The sequence below is a fragment of the Montipora capricornis genome, chromosome 4 (genome assembly GCF_036669925.1).
Source record: "Montipora capricornis isolate CH-2021 chromosome 4, ASM3666992v2, whole genome shotgun sequence".
Taxonomy (NCBI): domain Eukaryota; kingdom Metazoa; phylum Cnidaria; class Anthozoa; order Scleractinia; family Acroporidae; genus Montipora; species Montipora capricornis.
The window spans coordinates 14288232-14306776 of NC_090886.1; the positions used below are offsets into that span (position 1 = coordinate 14288232).

The following is an 18545-nucleotide window of genomic DNA, read 5'->3' on the forward strand; positions in this document are numbered from 1 at the left end:
TGTTAGGGGATGGGTGGCAATGTAGTCTTTGTTGACATTGCAAAGAAGGGAATCAGCACGCAATTGATTTTGTGGCCAGATAACCATTGTATTTTATGTACTACACATATGGAACCCGATGTGAAAGAAAAAAAGTTGTGGTCAAATCGATCAGACGCCACAGAAAATATCCTCACGTTATTCAAGTTTTCATCCGTGTGAAGGTCCGGATCAACGAAGAATGCTAATAGTTTGCGACAATTTTGAAGGAAAGAAGATTTTGTCGTGCAAGAAAGCAAGCGAAACGGTTATCCATGGAAAACAAACATGTTCAGCGATCAGCCGGTGTGTTGTTATTTAAGTTCTCGAGTCACATATCGACCTCAAATCCATCAAATCAAACTGTATTAGCATGTGCAGGTATTTCATTTTGTTCTTTGATTTTCGTTTTTCTTTCGAAAGTTAAACAACGTGATTGCTAAGGTCGCAATCTTGTACAGCGAGTTGACAGTTTGACTTATGATATTTATATTTCAACAACTTCGTGTAAATTGTCGATGTCGTTAAGATTTTTTTTACCACTGCACCGCGCTTTAATAGCGTGTATATTTTTAGTCGCAGTAAAATAAAAGAGACATTTTATCAAGCAAACGTAGTGTTTGGTGTATTCTTTTATGTTAGTGTTTGTTCTGAAGAAGCAACTTTGGCTACTAACGAAATTAATTTTTTTAAAGCGAACGTCAATCGCCGCTCGACATTGAAGTCGTCTTGTCGATCACAAAAGCTCTTGCTTTTAGTTTGACCGCTTTTGTGGGAATTCATCTCCTGTGGGAATATAACATCAGCTCTTTTGACCTTTTTATTTTAGAAATGCCTTGTTAAACGAATACTTTTTCGCCCAGGTGCGGTTGCGGGATCAAAATGTAACGAAAACACTACCCTAGTGGCAAAATGTTTGTCGACGAGTGCCACGTGACCAGCGTGAACCAGGGTCTTCTCTCAACGACAATGGAGGCAGAGAAGAGAGACCCTGGGAACGAGGTTGAGAGCAACAGAGAACAGAACTTTCAGTCCATTTGGCTTTACTCCTGCAGGCAACTGCGTTACTGCCCAACGAATCGATTATCTGATCCAACTGCCAGAATTAAATTAAGCACACAGCAGTCACAATCTTCTTCTTCTTCTTCCTCACGTGCCCACATCCATGTTAGCTGAATATTTTTTGTCAGAACCCTTTGGTATTGGGTTCGAACCTCTGACTTCCCCGTGGAGCTCTACTTATGGAGCAAAGCGGTTGATAGCGTTGTTCATATTAGTAAGTAAAGTAGACCTTATTTAACGTCGATAACTCGTAACAGTAACTTTTAATCACTGACAAACCTGAGGTCGACGGTGCGCTCATTTTACTCCCCCCACTCCATCAGTGCTCCGTTTTACGGGTATTTAAAGCTACGTAGCTACACGGAAAGGAAAGGAGTCGAAACAAGGACCTCTTGCACCTAGGCCGCGCACTAACCGACTGTACCATCCTTGCTCCGCCATTAAAGATCAGCGCTATCTTCCAGTTGTGCTTAAATCAAATACCTCGGTAGTAAGTTGTCAAGTTAAAAATGAGGTCGCCCACGCAGATGGGTGTGCGGCTTTGTGTTGCAGCAACCGCGGAAGTGCTGAAAGTTCTTTCGATGAGTCGGAAGGAACCGGTTCAAAACGTCCTCGTATTGCTTCAGGGATGGATTATTATCGTCCATTTCTCAAATACCCTGTTAAGTTTGCGTTTAAAAAGGCGTTTTCCCTTGACTAAAAACTAGCCGTAATGCAAAGTTACTATTGGTGACCAGTCAATTTTCAGCGGTTCACAGCCTATCCTACCAAGCAAGTCTCGCGTGAACTTGGTTTTGCGCTTCACTACTCTACAATATAGAGCATAGTTTTCTCTGATTGGAGGATATTTGCTCGCGCAATATTTATCGTGAAGTTCTCGAATTAGAGGCAATGAAAATTACAAAGTTAAGTTGACTGTGGGTCGGAAACGCCGTTACTGAATAGAAGGGCTCCATTTCTTGTTCTTCGAAGGTTTGTGAACTTTTTGTTTTTCTCCGCCATTTTAGTTTTTGATTAGCGAGTAAAACCCAAACGTGTTAAAATGTGACCTTCTAAGCTAAGTTGGTTGGTAATTGCGTTGCCCGAGGATGTTAATAGTTCAAACTGTTGGGTTTGCAGCTTAAAATCTCGGAGTAGCTAATGAAATTTAAAGCTATTGGACAGTACTGACGATTGTACCATTTGCACGCTCTGAAAGGTAATTCTGAAAAGCTTTTCGGTGAAATCCTCAGTTGTTGTTTTTTTAATTAAAGAGACTGAAATGGAATGAATTTTTAATGAATTGCGTGATTAAAAGTGATCTAAGACCAATCGAGAAAAAAATTGACTTGAAAGCTTCCGAGAGCGTTTTAATGTCGTCCTATTTGCTGTGTTGGTCGTTTTACGTGGTATTCAAGTGAAGGGGAACAGCAGCATCCTTCTGTCGTTTGCTTTTTTAGTTCGATTCGTAAAGTTGCATTTCGCATGTAACATTTGACGAGATCTTGATGCGTGATCATCGTTCTCCGGTACTTCAACTTCCATGCGGTCTCTGTTTCAAATCGGTGCTCTTGTTTCTTCAGTAACTTGGAACACACCGGTTCTTTTCTGAGAGATCAACTTTTAAATTCCCCGTGCGTGTAAGTCCACATTCCACTACCAGTAGGTGAATGTCATTTGCTGTGCCGGCGAACTCAGAGATGACCTCTGCTTAGAATTTTCCCGATGTGAAAAAATTCACAAAGAATAACAGTGGGATATAATCAAGTTTTTGAAATATAATCCGCCTATCGATGTTTTTAGCAATTCAAGACGCAATCAAAAATAAAAGATTAATAGTTCAACACAAATGGAACACTGCAAAATATGAACAGCTTTGCCTCGAGCGTTTTAAAAGCCTTGCATTTGATGCGAAATTAATAGGGTAGTAAATTTATCTGAAAAATTTGTTTTTTCAACGTGAGCAGTTGGTTGCAGCGGCCGAGAAAATAATTTTTTCAGTCTCGGCTGAGTTGACGTTGTTTTTGTGTGTGTAAGCTCTAGCCGAAGAAAATAGTTTTTAAAGATTATTTTGAACGATCCTTGTGGGGAGCAATTAGGATTCCATTGTTATTCAGCTGTAACGGAAACCGCAGAAAGCATGTATCACTATTTTCCAAATGCCCCTCAGGACACTCTTCCAAGACGTTTAGCGTGTTCCAACACGGAACATCAGTATTCCAGTAAAATTTCTTTCAAAACGGTTAAAGCATGCCTACCGAAACTGAAATAGCCTTCAAAGAGGCGATAGCATTTAAATCCTGCATTATCAAGTTCGACTGTGGTAATTAACTGGCAACTTTAGCATTTGTCGCCTCCATTTGGGTTCTCTGCCGGCATAGCGCAAAGTGATTTATGCCTCGATCTTTGTCAGCAAACTGAAGTCGTTTGACTTATGTGGTGAATAGAGAGGACTATTGTGTAAACGTCTTTTAATTATCAATATTGTGTTTTTCAGGGTTTCCTGAACACATGCCATTTGGCGAATTCAGGAGACGGTTTGACATTCTTGCCGGAAGCCAATTTAGAACGACAGGGCCGGTGCTGGACGAAAAAAAAGTAAGTCCGTTAGCTTTTAACTATTTGCTTTTATGCACATAAAGCGACCTAAAATATGAGTTCGAAAACTATTACTCAACCAGTCAAATTTGTTCTTTTGTCTGTTGTGTTTATTCTTCAGATATCTGCATATTTATGAATGTTTTTATGATATAATAGTGTCTTTTGTGCGGTTAACATTTTCCACTTCAAGGATAACGAATATATAGTCGTTCGTGATCTTGATAGCAAAGCGTTATCGTCTTATTGTGTAGAGAAAAGAAAATCGGCTTAAAAATAACCAGCTGCCGGCTACTATTTGATAAGAAAAGTGGATTAAAGTGTATCAAATCCCCATGCAAGGAAGTATTTCTTTTTAAACTTGGGATTTTTTAAAGGAAATTGAACCATAGCGAGTTTATTCAAATACCAAGTGTCCGTAATTATTCAACAGGTGATATTTTCATAAGATTAAACTGGTCGCTTTCAGTTATGAAATGGCACTTCCAAGCTTTAGAATTTTCAAGGGATACTCATTTTGCCATTTTAAATGTATCAAACATTTTTTTAAATTAAAATAACTTCAACGAAATTTATTATCTTATTCAAGATAGATACAAGACAGAAGTAAGATGATGTATTTGTTTACTTCGTGTTTTGCAAAGAAGAGGGATTATCCACCCTTGATCTTCATTTGTTGACAGAATAGTTTGTTTTTGTTTGGGGAAGACTCGAGAAAGGTAAACAAAAAAAAAGCTCTTTGACCCCTTCCCCGAGGTAACGAAATTATCGATGCAAATTATCTTTTGGCAGAAGCTCAACAAGTGGGAAACAGACTTGCATCAGAAGCCCATAAATGGAGCCTCTTTCTTTCATACTGGGTCTCGGACCTTAGACAGCAGTGACACTGTCACTGCTGTCTAAGAAGAACCAGGTGGCTGACCAGCGGTTTTCGTTAAAACAATGGTTTGCTGGGGGTGCTCAGTCTCGCGGACTCAGAAAACCTGGTTGTGGTCATTGTTATTTCGTCTCGGACTCAACCCTTTCCCGAGTCGAATGAATAATACAACGCCTCTCGTGGGGTTTCGAGGTTAAAAGGCCAATCAAAACAGAGCTATGACAGTGCTATTGTTTTACGTCATAGAACCCAACAAACACGCATCACGCTGGAATTTCTTGTTCGCGTTTCCCCGTGGAAATATAACACTTTTCGCGGGAAAAAGCCATTTTAAAAATAGATATACTCAGGAAAGACGGGGTTGACTCAAGGAATAAGTGTATCCTCTCTTGGTGTAGATGGAGGCTCCATTTGATTGGTTCCTGCTTTCATATATCCCCTCGCGGGTTTAAGCGATCAGCTCCCAGTGGGCGTGACAAGAAAATTTTGCCGTTGTGTTATAAACACGTAATTGCAATGAGTTCTCGTAAAATTAGGGGGGAATCTCACTAGCTCAGAAGTTTCTTTAAAGCACCTAAAAGTTATTTAAGTGTTGGAGCGGATCTTGTTTGAAGTTCGTCCTTTCTTATTTGCATTGCCGTATTTTACCGATCTTGTTCTAAGCCAACCTGTCGTGTTTCAATGAAATACGTCAAAATGTGAATGATCTCGTTTTCAGAGATAAAGTGGAATAAAGTACGTCAGTAAAACTCTTTATTGACCTTGAACTGACAAAGTTTTTTATTGACAGTTAACTCTGAAGTGGATTTTTTTTCCTTTTCCATTCGCTCGCTGAGGGTGTGCTTGTTTTCTGTATGCGGTTGAAGAAAAATTCATTGCCAAACTGGTAAATTCCAAAGTAAATTTCACTCGAAAAACCGATATCGTACTCATCACTTCATGATTCATGCGATATCGGTTTTTAGTGTAAATTTTACCGTGGAATTCACTAGTTAGGCAATGAATTTTTCTGTAGAAGAAAGCAAAGAAAGTGATTTAATCATTAAAGCAGCAACCGGAAACATCAAAGCGCGGACAATTCGAAACCTTATATTTTCACTAACCCTACAGGCAGTTAGAAAAAATAACCAGGGAGTTCCGCTTTTAAACTTGGCTAAATCTATATATTATATTGAAACCCGGGACCTTCGCATTCCAAACTGCGCGAGCAACCGCGCAGGATTTTCATTTGTCTCCCTCGGATCCAAATCCCGCTCAGACGACCAACTGGTTATAACTTTGTGGCGCTGAATTCAACTTTTCCACATCTTGTGAATCGCAAACTGCTTACCTCCTTTCTTTATATGCTCCCTCCTTCCAGTTTGGGTTTTCGCAATGTTGTTATGCTTATATAAACTGTTTTTCTTTATTAACACGGCTCCACAGACTGCCAAATCTACCGTGTTTTTTTTTACTATTGATTACATATTTATTTTTCTTCAAAGATTATTTACAATGCTTATTTTATGTTCCAACCGTCACCGCTTTAAAACAGTTTTTTGTAGTTACTTTTTGTCCTTAAACATTTGGAATTTTTCGCAGTCGTAAACGCTGAAGATAGACCATGTCGATAAGGGAGAAAATATTGCGTTGACACTTGACGGAAGCAAATGACCTTGAAGCGTGTAACTTGCAACTCTTTTTTCTTTAGAACAAAGCTGGGGATTTTAGGATACCAATTTTATGCCCAAATATGGACAAAAATAAGATCGAAGTAGCCTGCAAGCAGGCTCTTCCGTTGAAAATGGCGCGCGCTCAAAACATCCTCTTCCATTGAAAATGGCGCGCGGTGGAAATATAAGGGCTTGGTAACTAGTCAAGAGAGGAAGACTAGATTTAGCCTGCTTGCAGGCTAAGACTAGGGCGGAAAGAGAGACCGAAGCTGCACGCGTGGGAAAATGCACGAGCAACGTTACATCCAAATAAGGAAATTTTTATACTCCAAAAACCCCAGCTCTGAACCAGAGTTAATGCTTCAAGGTCGTGAGCCTCTGCACTTGATTATAGTGAGAAAAGACGTATACGACTAATGGGGTCTTTTAAAGGAATCTCGCTTTCCTTCCTTGCCCATTTTTTGTCGAGAAACACAAAAACGTGAAAGAAGCTTAACCGTTCTTTTTAAAGACCTACTCCGAACCCGTCAAGCTAGAGTTATACACTTGAAGACAAATTCCCTAAAGTAACCGAACATAAGGCAGTTTTTCCTTAATTAGTTGGAGTTGATTTTTGTGATAAAATTCTTCTTTAAATTAGCAACTTATTGCCGAAACTGATCTTTTTTCAGGCTGTGGAAACTCTTTTGGAAAACCTTGAACTTGATCAACGAAGTTACCGTCTTGGGCTAAGTCAGGTATAGTGTCATGCTTGGCAAGAGATTTGCTTTCAGGATACTGAAAGGTTTCTGCGCATGCATATGACGTCACAGCCGTCATGTTAGTGTACCAAAACAAAGAAATGGCGGCATTGGTTTTTGGACTATCCCATTAGAGAATTCCAGTCTATAATAAGTTTTGCCGGATGCGTTACTGTTCGAGGATCCTTGATCTTTGTGCTTCAAATTAAGAGCTCTTGCCGTTGACAATGGAAGCGAGGAACATCTCTTTACACAGCGAACACTATTACAGCAAAGTATGAGGGATTTTCCAGCTTTTCCTCCTTTTGAAAAAGAGATAGACAACTCAGTTTTGACTAACTTGTTGTCGCCGTATTTCCCTTTGCCTTTACCATTTTCCAGAGGTTTTATTCACGATCGACACATTAGAAAGTAGCCTACGTTTTGTGATTATTAAGTCCCTGTCCATCACCAGTTTTCTTAATAACTTGAAACAAGTTTTGTCTCGCGAAATTTGGAAGCAAAAAGAAATTGCTACTTTAAAGGGGTAACCTGAACGAAAGCCTCGAAAGCAATTTAGTGTAGTATAACGTAATTATTGCAGTATATCAAACAAACAAGCGAACTAGCATAAAATTCATAATTGTATCAAAGAATGAAGGATGAACTCACATCAAAGCACTTGTTGCAAGTGACCATAACAAGGCCTTTGCAAGTGGTTAAGTTCAATTGGGCGAAAGTTTTAATTTTGTGACCATCGAAATTAAAGCATCGGAGCAGTATAGATGATCTAATCCCTTTTTTGTCTATCGATTGAATCTTGTTTTGTGACTCATGATTCCTGTGAAGGCTGAAACTGTTAAAACCTGATTCCTAGACTCCCTGAGGTCCCTCGCGGAAGGAGTCGTTGGCGAGCGACCTGGGACCGACTCAGAATCAGGCTACCGCTGTGTTATGAAGTGGATGGTTTGAGACTGATATGCTAATCTTTAGCATACACTCCCTTTTTAGATCTTTTTTCGTGCTGGAACACTTGCACAGTTGGAAGACGCCAGAGACGACAAGACAACAGATACTATTGTTGAACTTCAGGCGGTCTGTCGGGGATTCTTGGCTCGGAGAAAGTTGAAAAAGTTACAGGTAACTTTCAATTTGCAACTCTCTACTTTTTTTTTTTTAAATCTGTTCTTCGTGACAGCGCTCCGTTTCACTTTTTTAATCCCTGAAATCAACTGCGTGTCTTTTGATTGCCATCAGCTTTAACTGTTATATTTTTTGAGTTTTTTTAAACTTCTGTGTTTCTTTTAACTTTTCAGGTTCAGTGTACAGCGATCCGTTGCATCCAAAAGAACATTAGATGTTTCCTTGTTGTCAATAATTGGCCTTGGTGGAGGCTATACACTAAGGTAACAAAGCACTTAAGATTGACCAAACTCTTGGCACGTTCTCTTTTTAAACAAGACTTTTTGGGATACCATGCTACGATTGTAGGATATCGCGGAGGAGTTGCTCCAGTTAATTGTCTTGTTTCTAATGCGAGTAGCACTTCATCCTATCAAACAAAAGCGTTCTTTTTGTAGCCGTCGTACAATATGATCAAAACCACAAGGAAACTCACATTTTGTGCAGATTGTATTGTGAAGTTATTTAAATGTCTCTGTTCAAAATTCTGAATTACCTTCTTATTTCAGTTGTTCACAGCTTCGCTGCTGGTTGCTGCCATGCTTTGGCTCGTAATTACCTTCTTTTTTCCGTGAAGCTTCATTGCTCTATGTAAATTCTAGACAATAAACGCGATTTCTCTATCTTTTAAATACCGAGGAGCGCTTGTTAATCGGTCATTGTATAGATATTTGTCCACTATCTTTTAAATACCGAGGAGCGCTTGTTAATCGGTCATTGTATAGATATTTGTCCACGAAAACTTAGAAAATCTGCGGGTGGTAGGCGGAAAAGAGTTGCGTCTCTGTTGATTGTCATTCTTTTGAAAACCCACTGTTGCTTACTTTTTTGTAGGTTTTACCACTTTTGGATGTTCATCGAACAGAAGAAGAATTGAAGAACAAATCGGTGAGATTTTTCAATTCGAAATATGCTGTTAAAGTGCGAGCCAGCAAGCCAGAAATCCCTGATCCCAATAACCGCAAGCTACCTAAGGAACTGTAGGCTAACTGCAGTGCTAACTAGGCTAGCCAATGTGTAATTTAGGCTAACCGTAATGGTTTGCATGACTCCTATGACTTGGAGCCATGTGAACCGAGCAAGCAAGAAATCCCTTATCCTATTATAAGGGCAAACCACAAGCTACCTAAGCTAACTGTAGGCCAACCGGTGTGACGTTTAGGCTGACCAGAGTGTTATTTAGGTCAATCAATGTGTTATTTTAATAGGCTAACCAGAGTGGCTCGCTGGCTTGCAGATTATCCGGAATGGTTGCAGTTTTGCTGGGATTTTGTAAAGCCCCCAGGAATGATGAAATAGCTTTGCAACATTTTTTTTTCTTGCTTGCAGCAGTGCAAGAATTTTTTTTTGTATTTCATTTGTGCTGCATGTAATTTTTTTTCTTCCAACAAGCGCTTGCACGACATTTTTTTTTCAAAATCCTTCCCAGCAATAACTGTTTATTACAGAAGTAATAATCTTCCAAGTTTAGCTTCCTTACACGGCTTTCGAGTGTTGTTAAAGATTCCACGGCTTTCACATTTTCCCGCGCTTTGTGTCGGCTACGTGTAATTACTTCGAGTTTTGATTGGTTTACTGGATTGCCTCTTTCCTTTTTGGTTGGCCAAAGTAATTACTTTGGGTTTGGTTTTACGACACGCGATTGAAATTCGCTCTAAAGGCTATTATTAGTGTAATTATTATTATGAAATTAATGAAAGATTTTCCGCCTCCGACCAGCGGTAACCTGTTTATACCATGCTGCTGTTTACAACCTTTTAATTGATTGTAGCGGTATAGGATGCTCAGTGTTTTTTGAGCCAGTCACGACAGCTCCAGTTTGAGCTGGAAAATACCAGCGATGACGTCACGGCGGCCATGTTGGTGCACCAAAGTAGCCCGCCGGGAATTGAGCTCTATTCTCATGGTTTGAAAATTTGGTTGGCTGGTAAAGTAACTTTTTTACTGTGGTTATATAGGGAGAGGTGGACACCTTGAAATCAAAATTAGCGAGACTGGAGAGGGAAAAGAAAGAACTGGAAGAAGCAAATGAGAAACTAACACAAAAGGTAAATATTCTGCAGACTTGTTCGAGTATATTGTAGTCAGGGTGACCGGGATGAAGTGTTTGACGAGCCTGCACTTAAGATGCGATATTACGATTCAAAAAAAGGTCGAGGTAAGTAGTTTATCGTGCACTAGCGCAAGCTCCTCCAAGACACCACTAATTTTCATTGAGCAAGCCTAGTATGTAAAGGAATGCCTGTTTTCCTGTAACTGTGAACCATCGTTTACATTTTGCTAGCCGCCTTTGCATCAAGTGAATGAAAACGGCAGTTTCTCACGCTTGCTTTCCTTTCTCAGTGTAAAAAATTCAAGAATTCAGTATCCCCCCCCCCCTCCTCCCCCCGCTAAAAAACGAATACGACACCATTGCAAGCTATGTAATGAAAGCTCGAAATCCTTCCTTAAAAAGTACTGTCTGGCCTAGGAGGTGTGTTTTTTTGGCCCCGTTTGACCTATAGCGCACACTAGTTGTAAGGGAGAACCGTTTGTATTTTCTTGGGGGAAAAAAGAGCTATTGTCTCTGAGGAAGCCCATTTTCCCGATCGGCCGAAACGACCGAAGTACTAGTTGTTAGCGTACCTAGGACAAGGCTCCATCGGAATAGCATGGTTGAGATTAACGCGGCTTTGTTTTGTCTCTTCACGGATGTGTGGGTTTTCCTTCGAAGGGGTTTCTCTCCAGTTCCCAGTTTAGTTCCCTTAACCCCTTTCACTCTCACCATTATTCATTCTCAGTACATCTCTGACGGACATTTCACTGAAATTGTGAGGAGAATTTACATGCTGATCAGCCCTGGTAGACTGGCAGACTTCCAGTACCATTTGTCAAAATACTCTAATCGAAAATCCCCATTAAAATGGTGATAGGTCCTAATCTCTCTATCTGGCATTTCAAATTAGTTCAAAAGAAAGGCCATCCTTGTAAAGGTTGGTAAATCCTCTACAACATCTGTTACAACAGAATCACCTTCACACGATTGATGAAGCAAATTTGTAACTGTATACTATACTTCTGTCCGCTTCTGTCGTACTAATTATTAATCATACTAAAAGCCATTTGGTTTCGTTTAACTTAAGCACTTTTCAGCAGTAATTAAATTAAGCGTCCTTGCATCGTGTACTGTTACAATTTCGTAAATTCGACTGTCCCACGTATAATTGGCTGTGTTTTGTATCGATTAGAGCAAATCTAGTTATTCAGGGATGCAATGGGATCGCTTGGACAATTTTATAGCATACTGGAACAAATCATGACGGTATTGTGTCAGTCAAAGCCAAAACATTTGATTAAGAGGCGCAACATTTGTTCGATTTGGAACATTCTTGCTTAATCCTGTGATATTTAACTCGATTATTGCAAAAGGATTGGTTGGAAGGCTGGGAAAATGACAAGGGAGTGCATCAAGGGGCTTAGTTTTCGCGTGAAACAGAAACATGTTTGTTGCCTCTATGTTGATCATGTGGGTGGTGTTTCTCTTAGGTCACCGAGCTTTCATCGTCTCTGTCAGATGAACGAGATACAGCCAGCCATGCTAGTGAGATACTTGAAGGCGAAACGATGGAAAGAATGAGACTGGAAAGGCAGTTACAAGAATTACAGGTTAGGAGGTTAAATTATTATGAAGACTTGCTTTGAACTAAGTAAAGAGAAATTGAGGAATACAGAGACACCTGCAGGAGCGTACTGCGCAGTACTTTTAATTTAAATTAGCCTGCAAACTGTAGGATTTCAACTACATCCTGAAAGGTTCCCTCCAGTGAATTTTCACAGTGTTAGAAACGTCAACACAGGATAGTAATGCTTTGTTGCTTGCGTATGAATTGTCAAACTTGCGAAATTTACCCGCTGACTCAAAAGTTAGAGCTGTCGTGAACGGCGTAACAAACAGCATCTCAAGGAAGTAATCAGTAGCTTGCGGGTCACACTTTAAGACCTCCTTGCACAGCATAATTCTTCTCGTTTGTTTATATTTCAGTGCTTGAAGTTGAAAAGCTTTAAGTTATTTTCGTATTGTCATAGACTTTTTTTCTATCGGTGTACGTTTCTCTTCAGTGAGCTCATGTACCGAGTTTGATATTCCCAAACGTGACGACCTCCGAAACAATCGAGTTTTCTTGGAGTCCTTTGAGTTATTTTATTATTGTAACTTAACCCAGATAGCTTAAATTTTTAGGGCTGAAATGTATTGAATTTTGATGGGTTTCGATGCTATGAGAAGACTCTGAATAATGTTCACTGTACCTTAATGAGCTCCAAATCCTTGCGGCTTATCCAGCTGTAACAATCTTGTCTCGTCGCATGCCCTCATGACCAATTTCCGATCCTTTTTTTCCGACTTGAATAGGCTCGAGTTTCGTCTGAACGTCATTGCAATTCTGTTACGTAACACGTACCTCCATGGTCATACACATGTTAACATGCAACAACGAATAAGCCAGTTCCGAGTTTCAAGAAACGAATTTGCGCGTCGGTATAAAACCGAGCATACAATTGTGTTTTTTGTTATGGTAAATAGCTGCAAGAAAATCTTTTGGTTTTTTTTTTTATATATATGCTTGCTTTTATCCCGACGCTCGCTCGTGTTTTTTGAAACTCTGAACTCACTTATTAGGATCTCTCTTTTTTTTATTAGGATATTCATCTTTACTAATGTGAGAACGACCTTGACACATTTTTTGTATTTTGTCGGCTCTTTTAATTTTTGACATCAGTTTCAGGTGTGTTATTTATGCAAGCAAGGTTTGGGGGTTTTGAAGTAAAGCTTAGATAATGCTTTTCGAAACGTTGTTTTAAACTGTGTTTCGTGTTTGTGTTCCAACAGGAATCCTTGGAGGACGTAAAAAAAAGAAAAGACAAACTGGAGGTTGAACTTCTGGAAGCGAGAGCTTTATCTGTTTCTGCGACGAGAACTGTGGACAGATTGGAAAGATACGATGGCGAAGGCGCCTCCGAAGATGAGGAAGAAGGTACATTCGAGTTTGCTTGTTACATTGAGGGCATCCTCGGTTGTCTGCGTAGCAATGTTTGTTTTCCTAGCTAGCTACTTCTGTGGTTATTTCTTATTTCCATGCGTTAAGATGACGGAACAGTGTGTAATTTAAAGGGCTTTTTTTTCTCTCGAGTTGCTCAAGTTAACCCACCTTGTAAAACTGGGCCAACAACGTTTTAAGACAAGTTTCTGAAACCGTTGCAGAAAATAGAATCGCGTTTATTGAACAAACTCTCTGCCGTCCTGTAGCGTGTGTGACACCCCTGTCCCAACTTGATCATAATGTTGCCCCTGGCAACCATGTTCGCGTGCGTTAATAGGCAGCTTAAGCAAGCGCATTTTTGAGACGCGGAAGGCAACCGGAAGAGAACATTTCGTGTGCCAGGACGGTGGTGTCTCCAAAATTTTTATACTAATCATCTCTAATGGAGAAAAAAATACCTAGGAATGTAAATGTAAGAGTGTCAAGACAAGATAAAAGGGAAAGCAGTTCACTTCCGGTCGCCGTCCGCGTCTCAAAAACGCGCCTGCTTAAAGGGGCAAGGTCACGCTATTTTAGGTAATTTTGTTTAATTTTGTTAATTATGAGTTCTAAACGTCAAATTGGCCGAGCAAGAGTCTTTCATTTGCAAAATCACGGCCACATAACAACTGAGAATGATTTTCCAGCTGTGTAAATGACATTTTGATATAGACTGATATAAATTTGAAAAAAGGTGGGCCGACGTTTTTCAAATTTACCCAAATTCAATCCATTTCAATCCTCTCCAGTTTTGTCCATCCATTCCCATCTTGGCTTCCCCGTGTTTTGTTAGAGTTCTTCTATAGTTTTGAACAGTTATTTGGATATTTTAGTTAATTCTATGACCATTCGATCAGTGCTGAAATTGCCTAAAATTGCGTGACCTAGCCCCTTTAAGCTTCCTTTTAGCGAGCTTATAGGGGCTAGGTCACGCTATTTTAGGTAATTTTGTTTAATTTTGTTAATTATGAGCTCTAAACGTCAAATTGGCCGAGCAAGAGTCTTTCATTTGCAAAATCACGGCCACATAACAACTGAGAATGATTTTCCAGCTGTGTAAATGACATTTTGATATAGACTGATATAAATTTGAAAAAAGGTGGGCCGACGTTTTTCAAATTTACCCAAATTCAATCCATTTCAATCCTCTCCAGTTTTGTCCATCCATGTCCCTTCTTGGCTTCCCTGTGTTTTGTTAGAGTTCTTCTATAGTTTTGAACAGTTATTTTGATATTTTAGTTAATTCTATGACCATTCGATCATTGCTGAAATTGCCTAAAATTGCGTGACCTAGCCCCTTTAAACACGCCACGTTTTTGAGACGCGGACAGCAACCAGAAGTGAACATTTCTCATGTCAGGACAGTAGTGTCTCCCAGATTTCTAAAGTAATCATCTCCAATGGAGAAAAGATACTTGGCACTAGAAATGTGATTGTGTGAAGACAAGTTAAAAGGGGAAACAGATCACTTCCGGTTGCCGTCCGCGTCTTAACTGAAACGTCGCGTGCTTTGGCTCCTTATTAGGGAGCTAAAGAACGCGCGTTTTTGAGACGCGGACGGCAACCGAAAGTGAGCTGTTTTCCCTTTTAACTTGTCTTCACACAACCACATTTATATCGCTAAGGATCTTTTCACTCTTGGATACCCTAAGTTTAAAAAGCTGGGAGAGACCGCTATCCTGGCGCGCGAAATATGCACTTCTGGTTGCCGTCCGCGTCTCCAAAACGCGCGTGCTCAAGCTCCCTGTGTTCCATGGGACTTTAGGGCCATATTGGCATTCACCTTTCGGGCAAAATGGAAAATCTATGCAGGATTACCAGACTCGGTGCACGAAGCCGTTTCCAAAGGTAACACATGGGCAATGTCTTGTGCATCTTGTATCGCAGTGACGTTGCGGAAGAGATTGCTTTAAAAAAGTGTACTGCCCAGCAACCCCTTCAGTGGTCCACGTTAGAAATTTGCCCTTTTGAATTAACGGAGAATTTTGTAGAGATTCGTCTTCAAAGGAATCTTGCTTGACTCTTTGTGTCCCTCGTGTAAATGTAACCATTGAGATAATTATGAATTGCCTTTTCTTTACACATGGTTAATGAGAATATATTCAAATGCAATGCAATAGGAAATTTGTGTCCCTCTTGTAAATGTAACCATTGAGATGATTATGAATTTTCTTTTCTTTACACATCGTTAATGAGAATATAATCAAGTGCAACAAATGTATATACTTGAAGTGCGAGTTGCAGGTTAAAGGGAGAGATAATCTTCGCTCTTATCTGGACAATTTAAGCAATTGTCTCTTATAGACAACTGAGAAATTCAGATTGCTTCGAGGGGATTCGAACTCGTGACCTCTGCGATGCCGTTGCAATACTCTGCCAATTGAGCTATGATGCCACTCAGTTGCCAGTTGGGAGCAGGTTCAATTTGCGGGGTTCATGTGTTCTTGTGAAAGGACTCGATGATTGAATACATACTTGCTCCTAATTGAGTGGCTTCATAGCTCAGTTGGTAAAGTATCGCACCGGCATCGCGGTCGAATCCCGTCGAAGCCGCCTGAATTTTTCACATGTCTTTAATCAGAGACAATTACTTAAATTGTTCAGATAAATGCGAGGATCACTTCTCCATTTCCTGTTAAAATACCATTGACAAAAACGCAATAGGCCATACAAATACACGTTTTTTAAGTATAGGAAATCGCACGAACACGCGTGCGTTTCGAGACAGACACGAGTGATGTTTTGAACGTTCTGAAAATTCGGCGAGTACAATTTGAGAACTCTGATGAAAATTACGTATGATCATAAATCACGAAATGCACGAACAAGTTCCAACTATTTGTTATTTATTATATAGCCAACTAATGTACTCCATTGCTTTGCTACCATAACAATTTCCATATTAGACTTTATAACCTCTTTTGCATTCAATAACCTATTTATACATTCCTCATTGACCAATCAGAAATTATATGATAAGCAACATATTTGCTGTCGAATGTCCGTCAAGTCGGGTTTGTGACGAAGTGTTGTGTATTCTGTGTAGAATCGTTTTACCGTGAGAGGTACATTCAGAAGTCCAAGGAACAGGATCAACTGAGAAAGAAGCTGCAAAATCAGGCTGAAGAAGAAATTGAAGAATTGTCAAATCAGAAACGAACCTTGGAGAGAAAGGTGAAGAAACTGTTTTTCTTAATTATTGAAATGTTTTGGGGATTTGCGTTTTCTCTAGGATCCGATTCAAGTTCACCAGAACTGAAACAACGGGCGAGCTCTCCGGGACGGGCTTGGCGCACAACGTGTTTGACGACAGTAAAAACCACGTGGTCTTGAAAGCATTCGAGTCTCTTTAAAGCAGCGATCACGCCTACGGCAACGCAAGGAAACAAGAATATTATTGGTTTGACGAGGACAATTATATCGTTGCAAGTGCCGTACGCATTTCAGTACGTTTCTTCGCTGTCATATAATTGCAAGCAACAACGCAACATGAACAAATTTAAGCTTAGGACGACCATAAGAGTTAGTGTTACATCAAGTTCTATTGTTCAGTGTTCCCCTAAGGATTCAAAACACCAAAAAGGCTGCAGTCGCAATCGAGAGTTGACACTAGAGTAGTGTCAACACTAGTGTAACACTGTGTTTCTCTCAAGCGTGACCGCAACCAATGTCTATGCACGTGCTTTTTGAAGTTTTGCACCCTTCGATCACGTTCTCAGCACATGCACGAAGTGAAACGACCAAATGTCAAGTTCCATGTGAAGCGTGAGCGCATCGACGAGCTTTAATTTTCTCTCCTAGTTTCAACATCGTTTCTCCCAATTTAGCTCCTGGATAGTTTGGTTAGTTTGTAGAAGTAGAACGATCCTGAATTATAAGAAGAGAGTTTAAACATGCGAACCAGCCATTTAAAATCGTGTTCTCGTTACCGTTCGGCTCGTGGATCTTGCAATTAGGGAATTTAACGCCACGAAACGTCACCTCAAAATAGAAGTTTTCGCTGTCGTAATTATTAAGCGATTATTCATCTTTCTTATTGTGTGCAATATGGGCGAAGTATCCTAGAACTAAATTAGAACGATCAGTGTTAAAGTTGTATGTTCAGGCTGTCGTCAAAACCTTAAATGAGGTTATTTAGCGTAGTCCTTTTGCAGATTGCAATGAAGAAAATGTCTGAAAATGCGTGCCGCATGTGCTCCTTTTTCCAATTTAAACGAATTTGATAGGCCTTATCACGGTTTTGACCGCCATTTTGACGGGTAGGCAAAGCGTAAAGAATTTGTAGTGTTTATATGGGGATCCGATGTCAAATAATTTTCGTTAAACGCTAGTTCTGAAAAATTTATGAATTGAGAACTGAAGGTACAGAGCAAGAGATTATACAGACCAAATTTTAGGCACTAACCTTTTAAAGAAGTTGCCCGGCAGCGTTTTCAATTTTTCTATATATTTGTCTGTAATTTTTCCCGCGAATTTTCAGTAACAATTAGAGACAAATGTATGGAAAAATCGAAAACGCTACCACGCAGCTTTTAACGAAGGCTAGTCCCTAAAAATTGGTCTGTATAATCCTTTACCCTGTACCTTCAGTTCGCGATTCATAATTTTTTGAGAACTAGCGTTTAACGAAAATTATTTGACATCGGATCCCCATATAAACACTACAAATTCTTTACGCTTTGCCTACCCGTCAAAATGGCGGTCAAAACCGTGATGAGGCCTATTCCTTACTCACCTCTCCGCGCGATGCCGGCTTCTCCTTTTAAAATCCTGGACCAAGTTGTTGGAAACACTTTAAAGTGCTCCTATGGTCGAAAAATCAGTTCTTTTTCTTTGGATTTTAAAACTATGTTAACCAAACACTAAATGACCCAAGTTTTAAGCCTTGTTTTCAAAGACACCTGTTTATTTTAAGTGGAATTTAATGGTCCGCCATTACTAACTTTAAAAATTTGAGAGTGCTGGATCGAGGAGATTAAAAGTGCAATTTGTGTTAACGCGGCTGAATTAATATGTAACACGGGAGTTTCGGGCTTACAAACTTTTAAACTCGTGTTTTGCAGATATAATCAGCTCCATTTACACGCTGAAAGTTTAAGCTAGTGAGGAAATGACGTTACTTTTCCCGTGATCCAACCCTCTGATGTTTTGAATGTGAGCAGTGGCGGACCGTGAATCCAAAACTTACCCTTAAAGTAAACAGCCTTTGGATAAAACTTTTGCTAGTCAGGTGTTAAGCAAACATACTTTTAAAATCGGAAAAGAGAAAAAGGAAGTGATTTTTTGATCGTAGTAGCACCTCAGTTAAGTCAGTTTAAGTAACAGTAGAGTTAACTTGAAACGTTTTGACCACTGGTAAAGCGGAATCAACCGTGGTCCTTCTTGAAACAATGTGGTGTTG

General features: G+C 39.8%; 1 protein-coding gene across 1 annotated transcript in view; it reads left to right on the forward strand.

Moving 5' to 3' along the window:
* LOC138045617 (unconventional myosin-XVIIIa-like) overlaps positions 1–18545 on the forward strand; it is a 58928-nt gene that overhangs the window by 28551 nt on the left and 11832 nt on the right. Inside the window, exons 16-24 of the mRNA XM_068892177.1 lie at positions 3557–3657; positions 6858–6923; positions 7917–8045; positions 8222–8311; positions 8922–8975; positions 10046–10135; positions 11613–11732; positions 12955–13099; positions 16191–16318. Coding sequence (XP_068748278.1) covers positions 3557–3657; positions 6858–6923; positions 7917–8045; positions 8222–8311; positions 8922–8975; positions 10046–10135; positions 11613–11732; positions 12955–13099; positions 16191–16318 — 923 coding nt within the window. The remainder of the gene's footprint in view (positions 1–3556; positions 3658–6857; positions 6924–7916; positions 8046–8221; positions 8312–8921; positions 8976–10045; positions 10136–11612; positions 11733–12954; positions 13100–16190; positions 16319–18545) is intronic.